This window comes from Protomyctophum parallelum (genome assembly GCF_964188405.1).
Source record: "Protomyctophum parallelum genome assembly, chromosome: 20".
Taxonomy (NCBI): Eukaryota; Metazoa; Chordata; class Actinopteri; order Myctophiformes; family Myctophidae; genus Protomyctophum; species Protomyctophum parallelum.
In genome coordinates this window covers 14,904,110-14,925,570 of record NC_139718.1, presented here as the reverse complement: position 1 = coordinate 14,925,570, position 21,461 = coordinate 14,904,110, and the positions used below count along the sequence as shown (strand labels likewise).

General features: G+C 43.8%; 1 protein-coding gene across 1 annotated transcript in view; it reads left to right on the top strand.

Annotated features, from left to right (window-relative positions):
• The window catches only part of LOC310877660 (ryanodine receptor 3), a gene marked incomplete at its 5' end in the record, with an annotated part of 230,555 nt that overhangs the window by 138,704 nt on the left and 70,390 nt on the right, over positions 1 to 21,461 (top strand). The window contains 9 exons of the mRNA XM_083791611.1: positions 1,132 to 1,318; positions 1,728 to 1,836; positions 2,214 to 2,334; positions 5,923 to 6,092; positions 7,458 to 7,678; positions 10,005 to 10,095; positions 12,349 to 12,489; positions 14,024 to 14,190; positions 15,955 to 16,033. Of these exons, the coding sequence (XP_083647737.1) occupies positions 1,132 to 1,318; positions 1,728 to 1,836; positions 2,214 to 2,334; positions 5,923 to 6,092; positions 7,458 to 7,678; positions 10,005 to 10,095; positions 12,349 to 12,489; positions 14,024 to 14,190; positions 15,955 to 16,033 (1,286 nt within the window). The remainder of the gene's footprint in view (positions 1 to 1,131; positions 1,319 to 1,727; positions 1,837 to 2,213; positions 2,335 to 5,922; positions 6,093 to 7,457; positions 7,679 to 10,004; positions 10,096 to 12,348; positions 12,490 to 14,023; positions 14,191 to 15,954; positions 16,034 to 21,461) is intronic.

The window sequence follows — 21,461 nt, the reverse complement described above, 5'->3', positions numbered from 1 at the left end:
GCCTCCATTGAACTACGTACCTTCACTAACTACGCCGGGACAACGCTCCACACGTCCCAAACTCTTCTCCCTTATGGCTCCAATACTATGGAATGCACTTCCCATTGCAATCAGAACTGCAGACTCACTCCCAATCTTCCGCCATAGTCTGAAAACCCACCTATTCAGACCAGGGGGGCAGTCAGACAGATATTTTGTGAAGCCACTAAGGAAATGAAAGTTCATATAATGGCCTGTTGTGGCGCTGTCATTGGACCCAGAAAAACCCATATCCCCATAGAGGTCCATGTATTTGGGCCAAACTTCACCTAGACTGTATTACCTTAATAAACATAGTCATGAATACTTTCTTCTTCCAGTCACTAGTTTAAAGTCTCATTTCTAATGTCATAATATTCTTTTTGGAAAATTATGGTCCCATTAATTAAAAAAATGACCATAAAGTTGCGCATGTTCTGAGGGGCGTGGCTACCGTTACAGTCTATGATCGGGATTCCCCTCCCACTCGAGTCACAATAAAAACCAACGGAGAAGAAGGGGGGAAGTCCCGCCTCGTTGTCTGGGCCAGCCAATGGCCAGCTGGGCCAAAACGGATCTAGAAAGATGGCGACTTACAGTCTTACAATAACAGGCTTCATTTTACGTTCATGTTAGACCCGGAGATCGCTTTGTCCATATTTTTTACAGTCTATGATTCAGACTCCATCTTAGCATGTAGCACTTGCCCTAGCCTCTACGACCTTACAGGCTCAAGTTATGTATAGCATTTTATGTAGACATAGCACTCTGTCACAAAGACAAAGCAAAATACTGTATTCACAACATTGAAATAAAATCAAAAAGACAAAACAAATGATAATGGAAACAACCTAAATGGACAGACATTTTGACAGAATAAAAAAGAAAGAAAGAAAAAAAAGTCTCTGCTTCATCTCTCACTCAGCTATGGGATTCTTAACTTGAAAAAGAAATGTTGAAGATTACTATACTACTATACTATATATATAAAAAAATACTCTAACACTTCTACCAGTCATTATGTTGTTTCCCAACAGGCAGTGTCGATTTTGACAGCAAGTTGTAGTCATTGTCTTTTGTGTGTGTGTGCGTGTGTGCGTGCGTGCGCGCCAGGTGAGAGTGTGGAGGAGAACTCCAGTGTGGTGGTGAAGCTGCTGATTCGTCGTCCTGAGTGTTTCGGCCCTGCGTTGAGGGGCGAGGGCGGGAACGGCCTTCTGGCCGCCATGAAGGAAGCCATCAAGATCTCGGACACCCCCGCTCTGGACCTCCCCAGCTCGGCACAGGGGGTCAGCTTTGAAGGGTAAGAAGCTAAACCCAACCAAATGAACCCTATAGAGCAGTGGTTCCCAAACGTTTTAGTTTGAGACCCAAAAGAAAAAGTTGATGCCTCCCCCAGGGACCCAAACTAGTGAAAATAGGAGATCTACAAGCTCACAGCGTGTTCAAAAAAATATATGACAAAGAAAATGTAGGAAACTTATAAGGGATATTTATTTGCGTCCCATAAAAATGTGTCTGCGGCACACAAACGGGTCCCGACTCACTGTTTGGGAAACTTGTTCTCAAACTTTTTTGTTTCGAGGACCTCCCGTTGCGTGTGCATTAGGATGTACTATACTGTATTTGCTGCACAATGTGTCATTCTTGTAAAACATACCCACCTATAGTAGAGATGTTAATAGTTAATCGTTAATCGATTAATCTTGCAGCACTGGTGATGCCGACGACGAGGAAGAGGTGGTCCACATGGGCAACGCCATCATGTCCTTCTACTCTGCCCTCATTGACCTGCTGGGGCGCTGTGCGCCAGAGATGCATGTACGTATTTGGTGTAACCATACAGTAGCTGTTTCGATTCATTGATTTTAATTGCAACGATTCAACTCTATCGATATAAGCATATTACAGCAATATATTGTATCGTTTGACTTTGTATCGAATCATATCGTTTTGCAATGTAAATATCGAACAGTATGGTTTTGCAATGCAAAATGCCTACTCAAACGCATTTTGAATTCCGGACTTTTACTTGTACAACACTTTTGAGCACTTTGCCCAACACTGTCATGTCCTTCCATGTCTCCTGTCTCACACCTGTTCCCCTCCGTCTGTCCTTCCATGTCTCCTGTCTCACACCTGTTCCCCTCCGTCTGTCCTTCCATGTCTCCTGTCTCACACCTGTTCCCCTCCGTCAGCTGATCAACAAAGGGAAAGGAGAGGCGCTGCGTATCCGTGCCATCCTGCGCTCGCTGGTTCCCACTGAGGATCTGGTGGGGATTATCAGCATACCCTTCAGAATGCCACTCATCAACAAAGGTATTCCTCTTTGGTCTATTTGGACAGTTTTAAGGGATAGGTTGATTTTTGTATATACCCTGGTATAAAATACCATGACCCTCCAACTGACTGGGAGGAAAATGATAAAAGTGATAAAAGCTTAAAGATGAACCCTCCCTATCAATCACCATCGTTGAGACGACGAATAGACTAGTCTCTCTCTCTGAGGGAGATTTCACTCTGTCGTTCACACTTCACACTTGCAGTGTGTTGATTCCTTGTTAATGACCGCCATTGTCTCATTGATTGACGTATTTATGAATTCAAATCAACTAATCAAATGATTCCCGAGCGCGGCACGGCTGCAGCTCAGTGCCGCTCCTTGGCTGTGGCTCCACCGCTCCAACAGATGGGTCAAATGCGGAGAACACATTTCACTGTGGTAACCTGTGTGACAAATCGTATGAATTTGACTTTGATTTTTATGACCCTCCATTGGACTCAAAGTAAAATTAGCTGACCTTAGAAAGGCATAACACACCCCTGTTTTCCTCCAGGGGTACACTGTCCCTAACGCATGACGGGTACATCAAGCCAGGTGACGGACCGGGCCTTATCACATTCCCACAAAGGTCACCGTTCTCTGTGAAAGTACAACGGCTACTAAAAAGAGATCCAAACCTTCAAAGCGAAGCATGGGGATTATTGATTTGGTATCACAGCTCGTGCCTTTTTAATCAGCGCAGCCTTTGTACTCTCCCACAGCTCTGCGTAAGCCAGATCAGTTCTATCGCGGTGTGTTCCGCTTATATTGATCCTTCTGCACGAGTGTCGGCCCGGTGGGCCCGGCCCAGTGGTGGGAAAAGTACTCCCAGTAAATGTATCGATACTGTTTTGGAATTCAAAATGTACTTGAGTAAAAGTACAAACATATTGCCATCAAAATGTACAGTTTTCTGAAAAAGCTATGTCAGTCGTTCTTCGATTTTTCAAAAATAGCAGACCTACAAGCTCGTAGCGCGCCACTCGGTGGCGCGCTATGAGCTTGTAGATCTGCTATTTTTCAATAGCTAAAGCATAACATAATGCTAACACCAAAAGGTGTTCCCGCCCAAAATGGGTTTTAAAGTAGCAAAAATAGAAAGTACTCATTATGCAGAATGTCCCATTTCAAGTTTTCAAATGTATAAAAACAGATCTGCAAGCTCACAATGTGTTGCATCGCAACGCACTGTGAGCTTGTAGATCGGCTATTTTCAAATGGCCGAAATGTATATAGGGTTGAAGTGGTATGTTTTGTAATAATAATCAAAATCTACAAAGTAACTATAGCATTTTCAAATAGTAGAGTAAAAGTACAATATTTGCCTCTGAGATGTGGAGTTAAAGTACTGGAAAATACCTCAAAATTGTACTTAAGTGCAGTACCTAAGTAAATGTACTTAGTTACACAGTGTGTTCTGCCGACGACACCGACAGCAGCTGCAGTGAGCAGAAAGACACAAAGTACAAAAAACTAAAATGGCTTTTAGTTCAACTTTTAGTTTTTCAAGCTTTTAGTTCCATATAGCAGAGCAGTGAATCTCAATATTAACACAGAAAACATAAAATACAAACACAAGCTACAACAACAACAACAGAATACGTATTCATGGACATTACGTATGAACACAAACATAATATAAAACAAGGATATACAAGATAAACAAATAACATTTTAAATAAATCAAATTAAAAGTTTAAATTAGTTTACATGACCAAACACGCAGCATCATCAACCGTATCATATGTATACTAATACAATAAACAATCAAAAGGGCATTTTTTCTAATATATTTTTTATCCCACGATTTTGTAACTCATTTTTCACCCCTGTGTCAATCATCTAATGTGATCCTGGGCTCTACACACCCTCCGCTAACCTGGGGAGAGCAACGGACTTAACTCATGCTTCCTTCATGCTTGAGTGTCCAAGTTGCTCCTTTACACCTGACAGGGGGGAGTTTCCCTGGTTGGACGTAGCGCGTGGAAGGAACACGTTATTCCAACCAGTTCCTTTCCCCTCCATCCTTTCCCCGGCTGGCCAGGGGGAGGCAGTTTAGAGACCAGGATTACTGCATGTTTTTGTGAGGGTACCTACCCTAGGGGACACGGGGAGAACATGCAAACTCCACACAGAAAGGCCCTTTTGCCAACCCCGCCTTCGGGTATGGGCAAAAGGGCATTGCCTGACCATGGATCACATCAAAGGACCTGCAACATGACTGAGGAACACGTTCCACTTCGAATCATATTAACAATTAACAATGATTTTCTTGCCCACCATTAATGCTGTATGAATCCAGTCAGCTAGAGGTGCGGGGAGGTGTTTTAATGGCGATGGATCACCCAGAATAAAGATATAAGGAATATAAGGAATATCCTGGTTTGTGATTGTGATTTGCATTATATTCTCATGAATAGCACACCATAGCGTCTGTACCCTAGGGCACTCCCACAATACATGAATACGTGTACCGGGGTCCTCATCACACCTCCAGCAAACCAGACTATTATCTTTGCAGTATTAAACATCATCCAGAACAAGCCTTTTACCTTTCACAACGGGAACCCCTTTTGCGGTAGTAGTTGTTGTTTTAGTAGTAGTTGTCATTTATTTTTATTTTATTTTTTATTTGTGCCGTTTTTCAGAAAAAATAGGTCAGGATTTAGAAGGCATTGTTAGAATCGGCCTCAGGTCTAATTGGGTTGCGGACATTTTTAACTCAAATCTTTGCTTCGGGTTGTCCCTCTTTTGAGATGGTGATCGGCGGCCAAATACATAATATAATTGTAGGGTCCTTGGCATGAAACAGTTTGAGCAACATGATGTAGCAACATACGTTTTTCAGAAAACCGGATTCAGAAGACATTATATTTAGACTTGGCCTCGGGTAGTAGTAACAGTGGTAGTGGTTGGAAGCCACTACGAAAGGCAGAAGCCAAAACATTTGGCTGCACACCAAATAGACATCATGTTGTTTTAAAAGATGTATAAATAATAAAAGCGAGATGATTTTTTTCCCCCCTTAGTGTGCATCATATTGAAATTCATCCCAGCAGAAATCCCCCCTATCACAGAGCTGTATGCTACTGCCTAATGAATATACATGACTCCCCTGATCGCACCAGACTTGGCATCATGCTGAATTCACTTACTGAATTCCACGGCCGCACAATTGTGTGGATTTCTATATCCTAACATGATGGAAGTGGTGGTCTGGTGGGTGAAATACAGTTTAGTTATTATTATATATTCTTTTAATTTAACAATAATTTCTTTATTTAAACGGAAAGTCCAGTTGAGACGAGGGAGACCCCAGGCCAAGATAGCAGCAATACTAGACATTACATTAAAGTACAGCACAGCACAGCACAGCACACATACTGTAAACCACAGTATAAGAACATATAAATGGTGCATTTATATAGCGCTTACTGTACATTTATTTCATATTATGTTACTTATTATGTGCAAATCGTTTCCCCCTGTCACGAGGAAAGTACGAGATAATACACTTTTTATTTTATTAGCATTATTATTATTTGAATTGTGTTACCGTATATTTTTTACTCCGTCCTTCACAGACGGGTCTGTGACGGAGCCGGACATGTCTGCGAGTTTCTGCCCGGACCACAAGGCCCCCATGGTGCTGTTTCTGGACAGGGTGTACGGCATCGAGGACCAGATCTTCCTGCTCCACCTGCTGGAGGTGGGCTTTCTGCCCGACCTCAGGGCCTCCACCTCACTGGACACGGTAAGGCGGTGGTGGAAAAGGTACTCACTAATGTAATGTGGAAATACTTCGTTGCAAGTAAAAGTCCGGAATTCAAAATGTACTTGAGTAAAACTACAAAGGCATCAAAATCTATTTAAAGGTACCAAAAGTAAAAAGTACTCATAATGCAGAATGTCTAATTAATGCCTCTCGACCACCACCAGCTGCTACACACGCCGCCGTCAGGCAAAGAATAACTTTGATCCACGCTGAGAAGAAGCGCTATAATTTGATCCATACCATTAGCGAATCAAAGGGCCGCCTTAGATTCACCCGCTGTTAACGGCGTGACACGGGGAATACTAACGTGGTGTATAGCAAAACGCACGGGGAAGGCCCCCGAGAAGAGCAGACGCCTGCCTGGAGGAGGGTGGAGTGGTGGGTTCAAGTACGAGGGTTGTTCAGTAACACGACAGACTTGAAGGCTTGGAGCCGGTCTGCACGGGTCAAAACCAGAGACGCACTCCGACACAGACAAATGATGCCTAGGGAGCAGGCGAGAATCCAAAGGGCAAAGACAAACCACAAAAAGAAGAAGGTCAAACACACTGAAGGCAGGCGGAACTGAATCTGAGACATGGGCCTCAGAAAAGGAGATACTAGGGAGCCAAGACAGAAACATGAGGTTACACACTGTAGCTTAGGCCCTGGCAGTGAACACAGGGAACAGCAGGGTTTATAGTGAGTGACGGACGGCTATATTTGCCTCTTTCAACTTGTTGGCATCCCTTTGGGCTTGTTAGCAGCAGTGTAAAGTACAGTTACTCAAGTACTGTACTTTTTGAGATATTCTTTACTTTACTTGAGTGTTTCCTATATTCAGTACTTATGCTCCACTACGTCTCAGAGGCAAATACAATTTATAGATTTGAAAACTTGTGAAATGGGACATTCTGCTTAATGAGTACTTTCTACTTTTGGTACTTTAAGTACATTTGGATACAAATACTTTGCTTGTACAGAGTATGCTTTTTTGTGCTACACCTATTACAGTTTACCTCATCCCTCTTAGTTTGGTCAGTTGGTTTTGGAAAAGTGGATGAGTTCTTCTGTGCCCCATGGGCCATGACCAGCATTTCCATAAAGTGTCATGGTGTAGCATGATTCAATTGGGAAACTGTATGCCTCTTGATGAGAAAGCCTTGCCCACCTCCACATTCTCATACATTTTAAAGATACCTGTTAAAATACGGAATGAGGTCTCACGTTTTTGGTGAGCTCAGCTATCTGCGCTTTCTGAAATTTCACATGTCTTCTCTTACCAACTCGCGGGGGGAGAGTTGGTAAAAGGGTGAGTTTGTTGGTATTCGTCAAAGGTGTAACAAAAACCCTCTCTCTTGACAGGAAGGTCTGTGTACCACCGAGACCGCCCTGGCCATGAACCGCTACATCGGCTCTGCCATGCTGCCCCTCATCACCCGCTGTGCCCCCCACTTCGCTGGCACCGAGCACCACGCCACGCTCATCGACTGCACCCTGCACACCATCTACCGTCTGTCCAAGGGCCGCTCGCTCACCAAGGCCCAGAGGGACGCCATCGAGGAATGTCTGCTAGCTGTCTGCAAGTAAGGCTCAGCCTTTCTTTCTTTCTTTTTGCTCTGGACCATTAGTCAGTTTAGAAAAATCCACTCCGCAACAACAACGTATATCAAGCTCTTAACAATCAATATTTAATTGAGAGCTTCTTCCCCACACTATGCATATTTGTAAAAAAAATATATATATAAGAAAATGTTTAGTTATTTAAGGTACTATTGTACTATGACAATTGACAATACATACAACAGAAACAAAACAAGACAATATACCTACAATACACACAAGGGATATATCTGCCTCTCTTCTCTATTGATGATCATAATAATACATAAGTACCTCAAACAGGTGCATCTACTTCTACAGGTTTAACTGAATTTAAACAAAATCAGGTCTTATGGTAGAAACATGAGTAATCCATCTGAACCAGTTATCTGTGAAGACTTCAACTTGACCTCTAACACTGAATGTAATTCTCTCCATAATAAATATACTATAAATTAAATCAATCCATTCATTTATAGTTATAAACATTTGTAAGCCACTTTTTTGTTAAGGCTTTTTTGGATGCTCATTGCTGATCCAAATCCTTCCAGATCTGCAAGATACATGGTTTTAAAATCAAAAGGAATGTCAACAAAAACTGCTTCCAGGACACTGTAGACATTTCTCCAAAATGGAACCACAGAAGGGCAACTCCAGAAAACATGAGTTTCCAACAGTCCGACTGATACGTGTAATATTTATATTTATTAAAATAATTAAAAAAAAAGGTTGCCAACCCAAAAATGGGTTTCTGTCATGAAAGGTAAAAAAGGGGGTTCCCGTTCTCACATGGGTTATTTTCCTATGGACCCCCTGGCCTGTAATTGTGCTAATGGTCCACGTACTGTACCACTGGTTGAGAAACAGTGCTCTGGCAAGAGCCGTTGATCATACAAACGTTGTATACAAAGTTCCATGACTAATTATCCCCCTGAGCTGTGTGTGCTGTGACTGCGCAGTGCGCACCGATGCTGAACAAGCCTTGAATCTCATCTTTGAGGAAGAACAGAGTGTTCATTAGAGCTCAGCAGTGAAGCCATAGGGTCTGCTTCCCCTCTGTTGTTGTTGCGTCAAATTCCACTGCAAGTAACACGTTGGTTCTCAACATTTAAAGGTTTTTGCACACTGGTGTGTTTTTTTTTTTTTTTTGCTATTTACGCCCTACGAATTTCGTAAGGCATTAAAAAACAATCGACCTCACTTTATGTCAATCACGTTTGCATGCCCAATATTTCGTCTGTATACTTTTTTTTTCTGACCGGGGTCGATTTTATCCCTTTTCCGCAGCTGTCTAGTGGGGTGTTGGTGACATGCTGACAGCTAGTGATAGCCTGTGATACCGAAAAGAACGTACCAGTGTGCAATCAACTTAAAGGACAACTTTAGTTTTTTTCAACCAAGGTTCATGTTTTAGGTTGTTATTAGAGAAACTAAAAGGTGAGTGTTAAATTTCTTTCATTTGCTGCTTTCTTTCGTTTTAGGGATTTTAGCAGTTTTTGACAGGGGGGGCGGGGGCATTCGAGCATGGGGCTAAATATGTATTTTTTAACATAATTGTATGGTGATTTATTTTTTTATGGTTTACTATAGTCCTAATAAACGCCAGGAAAATACATCTGGCCACAGAAGATCACAGGATCTATTGAATGTGACAAACTGACATTGAGCCTATACACTACAGTATAAGCCTTCCCTCAGTAGGCTACCTTCACATTCAGTAGATCCTGTGATCTTCTGTGGCCAGATGTATTTTCCTGGCGTTTATTAGGACTATAGTAAACCATAAAAAAAGAAATCACCATAAAATTGTTTTAAAAAATACATATTAAGCCCCATGCTTGAATGCCCCCGCCCCCCTGTCAAAAACAGCTAAAATCCCTAAAACGAAAGAAAGCAGCAAATGAAAAAAAATTAACACTCATCTTTAACTTTCTCTAATAACAACCTAAAACATGAACCTTGGTTGAAAAAAACTAAAGTTGTCCTTTAAACATTAAAAACTAACACAATTAGCAGATATACAAGCCCACAGCGCGTCGCGACGTGATGCATTGTGAGCTTGTAGATCGGCTATTTTCCGTCGCGTGACACCGCCGTACCACCAGGGCTGGTTCTAAAACATGCTAGTCACAACACAACAGACAACACGCTACACAACGCTCCTACACAGCGCTCCGACACTAAGACACAACCCATTGTCTTCACGCCATGAACAGTAGTTACATAGCAGCTGGTGTTCTGACTATGTCATCATTTTTTGTTTATTTTTATATCCCAGTATTGATACTTACTGCTCTCATGGTTGTGCAGGTACCTTCGTCCCTCCATGCTGCAGCAGCTCCTGCGGCGCCTGGTCTTCGACGTGCCCTTGCTGAGCGAGTACTGCAAGATGCCTCTCAGGGTTGGTACCACATCCTTCTCTTTTCTTTTGCCTCGTTTATTTGGCCGTAAATACGTGTGTGTACAGTAGAATACAGTATACCGGATAGACTGACACGTTTTCATGCACCACATGAACTGATTCTGGGGACCCCAAGGCCCTTTCCTCTAGTCTAGCACCACCCTGTAGCACAAGCCATTGTTCAAAGCACTTAATGGGGGCATTCTACTCATTTTCAACATTTTACTATGTCATTAATATGCCTAGAGCTGTTGTGTGGAAATAATAAAAAAGTCCCCCCCATTCTGTGTTTCCTGGAGATCTGAATTTGTTTCAGATCTCCAGTTCTAGGAAACGGCTCTAAGGTATATTAATGACATAGTAAAATGTTGAAAATGAGTGGTATTCCCCTTTAATGGCCCCTTTTCCCTTTGAACCGGTTCGGTTATTTTTCCCCGCCTATAGTATTGAACCAGTTCAGAGCGTTTCCACTGAAAATGAATTGGTTCAGAACCCTAAAGTTGGTCCAGAACTGGAACCAAAAAATGGCTGCCAGTTCCATGAAAGCACCATGGTTCCAAGAATCTAGAATGGAACCAGTTCTAGAACCAAAGATCTTGTGTGGCTTATTCATGGTTCAGACTCTGGCTGGCACTAATAATATTCCTACATTTCCCTCAGCTGTATAAGGATGGCGGCGTCGGTTGAACCCACTTTTGGTGCAGTCGCTTGCAACTGACATGATTTTTATTCATGATTTAGTCACTTCCCCCGCCCTATCACTTCTCTTTCGCAGCAATGTCCAGCCTAAGCATGCCTGACCTCTCTGTAGCAGTCCAGTCCCTCCAGGGCCTTTTCTGCTGTACGGCTGTGCATTCGTTTGTCACGACACATTCTTTTATTGGCTGTCATCACCACCACCCTGTATTACTGCTGTTCACTGCAACCAACCTTTCTTTCTCTCTTGTTAAGGCTCTCATCGTCTCTCGACCTGTGTCTCTCTCTCTCTCTCTCTCTCTCTCTCTCTCTCTCTCTCGCATTGTAATCGTAGCTCTAAAAACCATTCCTAGATGTGGAAATGTCCCCAAAAGGTTCCGTTTTGACAGGTATTATTCTACTATATTGTGATTTTTGAAGGAGAGTCCATCTGCAGATCTCGGAGTTACATAAACACTGAGGACTTTAGGGTGTAGAATAGATTGAGGTCCCAGAAATAGAAAACAATGTCATCAAACGTGGGTCCGTGGCCTAATGCATTTCAAACTGAGGATAATTCAAAAGGTTGAGAATTATTGATTCATGCTGGGCACAGGAGAATCCATTTCCCTACATGTCATCATCCACTATGTATCCTGTTTAATATGCATTGCACACTGCCGTGCGTGCGTGTGTGCAATTTGTCCGTGTGTGAGGTGCATGCGCGTGTGCTGTGGTGCGTGCGTGGAGTGTGTGCTGTGTGGTGCGTGCATGTGTGCGGTACGTGCAGAAGACCACATCAACAAAAGCTTTCCTATACTGTATGTCCCCGAGTTGATTTATTTATCTATTGCAGTGGTTCTCAAAGTGAGGTCCGGGACCACCAGGGATCCTTGAGGGGGTTGCCAGTTAAATGATTGATAGTCAGAAATGGAATGGACTGTCACCCTCTGTGCCACGCCTGGGCGCCTCCCTGACGTTTGTTTCCCCTCGTGTTCCCCTCGTGCTCAGCGGCTTCTGACATACATAGTAGGAGTTGGACCTTGCATCCAACAGCCCAACCCAGTAGTCACTTTATGCATTATTCCGATTTTTCTATATCCATTTACACTGTAACAGGGGGACACATTTTGGACATGACATGGGGGACATTTTATGCTAAAGATGGCCATTACTCCTCATGTAATGATATCACATAGTAAGATTCTTATCAACCCCATTTTCAGAATTATGAAAATGTATCAATTTCCTCTATATTTAAGCGTAACAGGGTGTGATGTTATGCTTTACCCCATCAGTCATGAAAACCTAAAACATTGATTAAAACTTTAAAAAAAGGCAAATTAAACAGTGATACTTCTTCTGGTATACGGTTTCCTATTAAAAACTTATATGCTACTTTCTGAAGTCATGTGGCTAGAGAAATAGCCGGGGGACATTTACAGGTGGATTTGCATCAGCGTAACATGGGGGACAGTAAAGTGTGAAGTGTTAGAATGTACTCACTCACTCACTCACTCACTCACTTAATTACCTACTCACCTACTTACCTTTTCCCTCTGTATGTGTTCTGTGCAGCTGCTGACCAACCACTACGAGCAGAACTGGAAGTACTACTGCCTGCCGTCCGGCTGGGGAAGCTACGGCATGGCCAGCGATGAGGAGCTGCTGCTCACCAAGAAGATCTTCTGGGGCGTGTTTGATTCTCTGTCCCAGAGGGTGAGGAGGGCTCGTTCGTCTCTGTCAGAACATGAGGGCTCCGTCCGGTCCGGGGGGGCTAAAGCCGGAAAGGTCTCAAAACGATCAGACTGAATCAAACGTTCCGATCACTACGTGCTGACTGTGCCATTTTCAGCCGGCACAGTAGTTGTTGAGACCGTCCGCTGGGATCGTCCGTAGTGCGGCCAGTAGTTTTGTGTTAAAGGTGGGGCTAACTGTGTTAAAGGTGGGGCTAACTGTGTTAACCCATTCTGACCGGGCACCCATTTTGGTGTTAGCATCATGTTATGCTTTATCTATTGAAAAATAGCAGATCTACAAGCTCATATCGCGCCACCGAGTGGCGCGATACGAGCTTGTAGGTCTGCTATTTTTTGAAAAATCGAAGAACGACTGACATTTTTTAGAATCTGATCTCAGGTCAGAATGGGTTCATCAGACCAGTGTGTGTCCGGCGGAAACCTCGCATGAATCTGATCTCAGGTCAGAATGGGTTAAAGGTGGGGCTAACTGTGTTAAAGGTGGGGCTAACTGTGTTAAAGGTGGGGCTAACTTGCCACAGGATATTTGCTGGTTAAAACAACAAAGGGGTTTCAAAGGTTTAAGATGGTAATCATTGCTATGGAGTGTTTGTTCAGTAACAATGGTCTTCCCGTCTCTACAGCTCTTTAGTAAGCGGATTACCTTTCTTTTTCAGGTGGAATGATTACATTCAATCAGTAGAGATAACCTATTGATCAACTTTATATTTTATAGTGTTCCAGTTCCAACTCTGTGTCATTACTTCAAGTTTGACTTGTTTATCCTGAGTTCTCTCTCCTGATTAGATTACATACAGTATGTTCTGAAAATGCATTTTCTGTTCACTAAAGAGCCATGGAGACCCCTGTTACTGAATACATTTACTCTAAAGAGCCTGTTACTGAATACATTTACTCTAAAGAGCCAAGGAGACCCTGTTACTGAATACATTTACTCTAAAGAGCCAAGGACACCCTGTTACTGAATACATTTACTCTTATTATTATTCTTGACCAAAGACTATGCATATTGCCACTGGTTTGTTTTCCTTGGTCTCTGTAAAGGTCTTTTTCGATGCTTCACTCTAAATGTACTGTATATGAAAGTGAAATGAAGTCCCATGAAGGGACGCTTTACTCTCAGCGTACTGTATGAAAGTGAACTCCCATAAAGGGATGGGCAGAGAACGTCAATATTTGGACAGCAGTCATTGATCCGATGCCTCGGGCCAGCCCATCCTATTTATCGCCATTAACCACTTCAGCCCTGGCCTGTATACTGTATGTATAGTGAAAACAGCAGATCTACATGGTCTAATTGTAGATTCTACAATGCTTGTCGAATTATTTAAAGATGGAATGCCGTGTTCCCCCCAACCCCCCCTCCCCCCTCTGGCCTCTGAGTCGAAGTAAAAGTATTGGAAATTGGAAACACTCAAGTAAAGTACAAATACCTTAAAATTGTACTTAGATACAGCACTTTAAGTAAATGTACTACGTTCCACCACTTTCAGAAGTACGACCAGGAGCTGTTCAAGATGGCCATGCCCTGCCTCAGCGCCATCGCTGGAGCACTGCCGCCCGACTATGCTGACGCCACCGTCGGCAGCGCCACGCTGGAGAAGCCCATTTCTGTGGACGCACAGGGCAACTTTGACCCCAAACCCATCGCCACGGCCAAGTAAGCTACACGTTTCTGTGGACACACAGGGCAACTTTGACCCCAAACCCATCGCCACGGCCAAGTAAGCTACACGTTTCTGTGGACGCACAGGGCAACTTTGACCCCAAACCTATCGGCACGGCCAAGTAAGCTACACGTTTCTGTGGACGCACAGGGCAACTTTGACCCCAAACCCATCGCCACGGCCAAGTAAGCTACACGTTTCTGTGGACGCACAGGGCAACTTTGACCCCAAACCTATCGGCACGGCCAAGTAAGCGCCAGGCCCGGATTAACAATGGACCTCACTGCCGCTTAAGCCCCAGGGCCCGTAGCTTTGCAGGGCACTGTGCGCGAGACTGTTTCAAAATAGGTACAGCTGTTGCTTCCATCGAAACCGTATTCATAGGTTAGCGGTTTCAATGTAGTACAACACCAATCCAATATAGCGCCGTCCATGGCAGCTGTGGTAGCTCTACCGAAATACCAAATTCCTAACATGTTTACATGTATGGCAAATAAAGGCTTCTGATTCTGATTCACAGGAACCCCAGCTAGTGTTTTTGGTCGTCCGACAGTTTCTTAACAACTCGGTGGGAGGAGACTGGAAAATAGCAGATCCAGTTGGGGAGCATATTATAACTCTATGGGAGCAGATAATGCTGGCGGTGTGCCGAACGCACGCGTGTTCATTCACTGGGCGTGAAGCCATGTATTGGCATCAAAATGTACTTAAAGTACAAAAAGTTTCTAGATCGTCTATTTTCAAATGGCTGAAATGTATACAGGGCTGAGGAGGTTAATGTGTGTTTTGTAATAATAATCAAAATCTACTAACTAAAGTTTTCAAATAAATGTAGTGGAGTAAAAGCACAATATTTGGATCCGAGATGTAGTGGAGTAACAGTATTTGAAGTAGTAGTAAAGTACAAATACCTCAACAAATACAGTACATAAGTAAATGTGCCTAGTTACTTTCCACCACTGGCTATATACGGTTGTGAAATATCAAATATGATGTCCCTACAATTTAAACACACACCTTAAGTCCTCCTATAAGTGCTGCGCGCACACACCATTACCGTGATTGAACCATAGACTGTAAAAAATATGGACAAAGCGTTCCCCGGGTCTAACATGAACGTAAAATGAAGCCTGTAATAATATGCTAATTCCTGATGTAAGTCGCCATCTTTGGTACCAGCTGGCCATTGGCTGGCTCCGTTTTGTATACCAGCTGGTCATTGGCTGCCCAGACAACGAGGCGGGACTTCCCCCCTTCTTCTCCGTTGGTTTTTATTTTGACTCGAGTGGGAGGGGAATCCCGATCATAGACTGTAATGGTAGCCACGCCCCTCAGAACATACGCGATGGTTTTTTTTCTTTATGGTCATTTTTTTAATTAATGGGACCATAATTTTCCCAAAAGAATATTATGACATTAGAAATGAGACTTTAAACTAGTGACTGGAAGAAGAAAGTATTCATGACCATGTTTATTAAGGTAATACAGTCTAGGTGAAGTTGGGCCAAAATACATGGGCCTCTATGGAGCTATGGGGCTTTTTGGGTCCGGTCCAGCGCCACAACAGGCCATTATATGAACTACCGATTTCAAATGAGGCTTCACGAAATATCTGGCTGACTGCCCCCCTGGATTGAACACGCGCTGCTGCACCGTACTTTACGACCATGCATTTACATGCACTTTATCCACGCATGCAGCAACAGGTGTCAGTCATCACACCGCGGTGAGTAATTAACGTCTTGTCTGTATTGCAGTGTCTGTCTTCCGGAGAAGCTGGAGCACTTTGCGAACAAATATGCAGAACATTGTCACGACAAGTGGTCGGCAGAGAAGGTGAGCTCAGGTGTGATAATGTGTCTTAATTAGATGCTGTGACAGCAGACTGGGGATAATAAAGCACTATTTACGGCGTTATTTGTTATACAAGAGGTTCGGGCCACATACTATAGAGCTCCTCGCATTTACGTCACACTGCCGATACGACCGTGTGCCTCGACGCAGTGCGCCCCATGCGGGGCCCCGACATTTACAAATCGTTGTAGTTGTGTCTCGCATCATTGCATGTTACGTTTGTGATGTCAACATAGGGTCCAAGGACCCCCGTCGGTCCTTGTGGAGTTACAGGTGTGTAACCAAAGGTTTTTACAGTCATCTTGTTGAATTCAATTTCCACAGATGATTTTGCAGTGTAGATGGGGTCCTAGAGGTAAAAATATATAAAAATCACACCCATGTGAAGTGAGGGCCCTCTCATCATTATACATCATCATACATCATCTCATGAATAACTGAAGTTATGTTATTGTTTCGCCGATTTGCTCGTCTACATATGACGTACATTTCCCCTTCATTGTCAATGGCATTTAATGTTTGTGTTGCCACAAATTTACGTCATATTTGGCTTGTTTGACATACACCAAAAGCTGGACATACGTAGGTATCGCCCCTCAAAAATGCATTAATTGCAGTGTGTGTGGCCTTATACATACCAATTCCTTGATAAAATGATAAAGGTTGAGAATCACTGACATATATGCTTAGCCTGGGTAATAAGTCAGGCTCATATAACATATACTAGGAAACATGTTAGTGTGAAATGTCACAGCATGCTACTCCCTCTGGTGGCCTAATGCCACCTTGGTATATACAGTATGGTGAGTCTCTAGTCCTCTCTGCTCTACTGCCAGGCCTGCCAGGCTGCATCTTATACCAGTCGCTTCTTAAACATGCTCATGTCCAGGACTCCCACATTGATGTGTATTCGGTTGCCGACCCCCCAATATGTAAAGATTGTATGCCAGGGACCGCCGTAAGAGAAGATTTGAGAAGATTTTTCAGATTATTATTATTATAAAAATCACACCCGTGTGAAGTGAGGGGCGCTCTTGTCATCATCATCACATTCCGGCCATTCACAATTGACAATCAACACTTTTCATCCTCAAATCCGTTATCGTCAAGTCCTCAAGGCTAATCCTCATGGATAATCACTTGTGGCATCCTCAATTTTCATAAAAATGTCTTTCCTATTGTTACAAAACCATATGTCTAGGGGTAAAGGTAATGTAATATATGGAGGAGAAATGAAACCAAGGTCTTAATACAAGAATTTATTCAAAAGGATTATGAATAAATTATAAGAATCAACAATAGTTTACAAAATAATGGCTCAAATAAATACAATAACGGATCACAAAACAAAACTAAAGTTACTCCTTTCCGAAGGGAAATAACTTAACTAAACAAAAGGTTCAACTTCACAAAATAAGGCAAAACAGTTGGGAACGACAGTGATACGACGGATGGGGGAAAGACCTTGAAAGTCAGTGTTTCCCCAGTGCCTGTCTGGGAATGAATGTGCTATATAGTGTGAGAGCCACGGCCGTTAGCTCCCTCACGTGACCGTCAGCCAATCAGGGAGGATGATCAGGCCTCCATGGTCATGGCCAACGGGAGTACCCAGACAACACAGCTGATGACAATCAGTCTGTCTGAAGACCCATTAGTATACTCTGCATGGGAGGAGAGTTAGTATAGATATATATATATATATATTAGAAGACATCTAGGCCTAAGATAATTCCACATACATATATATATACTATAACAATACCACCATATAAATATATATATAACATTAGCAATAAACATATATATATATATTTATAATCCAAAATAACACTCATAAATCATAACACTCATAATTAATCATAACCACACACGACCATAGTCGTGACACCCCCCTTCCCGAAAAGAAGTTATATCCCCAAATAACTTCTTCTCAAGGAAGAGAGCACCTTAAACCCGGGAGAGGGCATCCGCGAGGACATTATCCGTCCCCTTCTTGTGACGAATTTCCACTTCAAAGTCCTGCAGCATCAATGACCATCTCATCAATCTTTGATTTGAATTTTGCATTTGCCTTAGGAACACAAGGGGATTATGGTCAGTATATACAACAATAGGTAATGGGCTTGAGCCGACATATACCTCGAAAAATTGTAATGCAAGTAACAGGGCAAGAGCTTCCTTCTCAACGGTACTATAGTTACCCTGCGCCGAATTAAATTTCTTTGAATAGTAGCAGATGGGATGATCGATAGTCTGTAGATCCTCCTGGAGTAGAACAGCACCGGCCCCACACGCGCTGGCATCCACCTCCAACTTGAACGGCTTGGTGAAGTCGGGCGCAGCAAGGACTGGAGTGCTGCAGAGGAGAGCCTTGCACGATTCAAACGCTAACTGACAGGCAGGCGACCAGATAAACACCCTTTTGATGCTTGTCAGCGTAGTCAGCGGCGCAGTGACGGCAGCAAAATTTTTGCAAAACCCCCGATAATAACCCGCCATGCCCAAAAACCGGCGGAGCTCACGCCTAGTCCTTGGCACAGGATACTCGAGAATAGCTTGGATTTTTGCATTAATAGCACGCACCTGGCCCTGACCAACCTGTTTCCCAAGATACGTTACGGTCGCACAACCAAATTCACATTTTGACAAATTTAATGTCAGGTTAGCCTCTCCTAACCGCTTAAAGATCTGTCCCAAAGTGTGTATATGCTCAAGCCAAGTATCATTGTAAGCTACAAAATCGTCCAAATAAGTCTCGCAGTTGTCCACGCCTCTTAATACCGAATTCATTAATCTTTGAAATGTCGCTGGCGCATTTCTTAAGCCAAATGGCATCACTGTATATTGATACAAACCGTCCGGTGTCACGAATGCACTGATCTCTGATGCCCGGGGTGTCAAAGCCACTTGCCAATAACCCTTTAGCAAATCTAATTTAGTTACAAATTTAGCAGATCCCACTCGATCCACACAATCCAGCATCCTCGGGAGCGGATAGCTGTCAGCCTGCGTAATATTGTTAACCTTACGAAAATCGGTACAAAACCGCTGGCTCCCGTCAGCCTTGGGCACAAGCAAGCAAGGGCTAGACCACGCACTGCTGCTATGAACAGCCAGCCCGTTCTCTAACAGGTATTCAACTTCTTTCCGTAGTAAAGCACGCTTGGTTGGATTAACCCGATAAGCATGTTGCTTAATAGGAGGGCAATCTTTCTGTACAATTACATCGTGAGAAAGGGCTGATGTGCGTGATGGGTTATCTGAAAACAGATTCACATTATTTTCCATCAAAGCAATAATGTCTGCTTGTGCCTGGGGACCCAAATGTTTTAAATACCCCGGTAAATCATTCAATATTTCAGAGTTCTGTAGACGTGACCCAGACGAACCTTTAACACGCAGCCCATCACTCTCAGGGGAATAGAGTGACGGCGCTGCTGCAGAAAGCGAAGCGACAACTGCGGGAATAACTGGAGTATCTGACTCGGTGCGAGCCAGATACGGCTTGAGCATATTCACATGACAAACCCTCGTCTTTTTGCGACGATCGGGCGTCAGAACCACATAATCCGTTTCACTTATTTTTTTGTCAATCAAATAAGGACCACTGAATTTGGCCTGGAAGGCTGAGCTTTGCAGTGGGAGCAGCACCAACACTTTTTGACCCACAGCAAACACTCTATGCACAGCCTTCCTGTCAAACCATGCCTTCATCTTACCTTGAGCTTTACTCAGAAAGCTGCTAGCCATTTGTCTGGCCTTGTGCAATCGCTCGCGAAACCCCGCAACAAAATCCAATACATTAGTCACAGGCGAGTTTGCATTGGCTAATAAGCCCTCTCGAAACGCTCGCAGCGGCCCGCGCACCGTGTGGCCAAACACTAGCTCTGCTGGGCTAAACCCCAGCGACTCCTGTACACTCTCTCTTACTGCCAGCATAAGATAAGGCAAGCCCTCGTCCCAGGCTTTACCCGTTTCATGACAGTATTTCTTCATCATCGCTTTCAACGTCTGGTGAAACCGCTCGAGTGCGCCCTGGGACTCAGGATGATAAGCGCTAGAGTGTCGATGTTCAATGCCAAGGATGGACACAACTTGAGCAAATAATTTTGACATAAAATTTGAGCCCTGGTCACTTTGAATGTACCGGCAAAATCCAAAAGTAGAGAAAAAGCTAGAAAGCGCTTTAATAACTGGTCTCACTTTTAGTGTGCGTAATGGAAACGCTTCTGGGTAGCGCGTTGCACTACACATTACGGTAAGAATGTATTTGTGACCAGACTTTGTGGTCGGCAATGGGCCGACACAGTCAATCATGATGTGCTCAAATGGTTCACCCACAGCAGGGATTGGTTTCAACGGCGCAGGTGGAATAGTCTGGTTTGGCTTCCCCGTCATTTGACACACGTGACAAGTGCGGCAGAAGTCAGTAACAGACGCATTCAAACCCGGCCAGAAGAAATAGCGTAGGATGCGGTCATAAGTTTTACGAATGCCCAGGTGGCCAGAAATGTTGTCGTGAGCCAGATTGAGAATCTGGGAACGGAAACCCTGAGGTACAACAATCTGACGCACAACATTCCATTCCAAGTCACCGATAGCCGCTGGAAACCATCTACGCACAAGAATGCCATCCTCTACGCTATATGCGCTCGGTACGGCAGCATCACCCACTTTGGTGACGGCCTCCCAGCACACAGAGAGAGAGCGATCGTGCTTCTGCGCATGCGCAAATGTTTCCCTATCGACATCGAATCCAAAATCACTTTTAGTAGGCAGCAAGCTCTTCCTAGCCTGCTTACGCTGTTTAGGTGGAGGACCACCCACTGGTCGCTCGGCACACAAAAATGTGTCACACAACGTAGCCTCGCCATCAAACTTTTTCGACTGTGCGCGAGTCACAGCGCAAGCCGGAAACACAGTGGGTGGGTCTCCCCGCACAGGCATAGCTAAGTCAGCCACAGGCTTTTCAACCACTTCTAGCAACGCAAACACTTTTTCCCCAGCTATGTCGTTGCCAAGAATCATCCCCACCCCTTCAATGGGTAAACTTTCACGTAGCCCGATCTGCACAAGGCCAGAAACAAGTGGAGAGCTTAAATGGATCATATGCAACGGTGCGCGAGAGGATCTCATGTCCACGCCCAAAACCAATGCATCAGAACCACAAAAGGTATTCTCCGCAAAGGGCAGTACACTCCGTAAGATAAGAGACTGTGAGGCGCCCGTATCACGCAAAATTGTGATGGGAACGCGCTAATTTTCCTTATCAGACAGAGAGACTGACCCCTGCAAAATGAACGGATCAAAACACTCTTCTACCTCCCCCCCGGACAGCCATAGCTGTCTCGGCAGCAGACAGAGGAATAATATGCACAAACGCCACACCCTTTGGTTTCTTTGAATACCC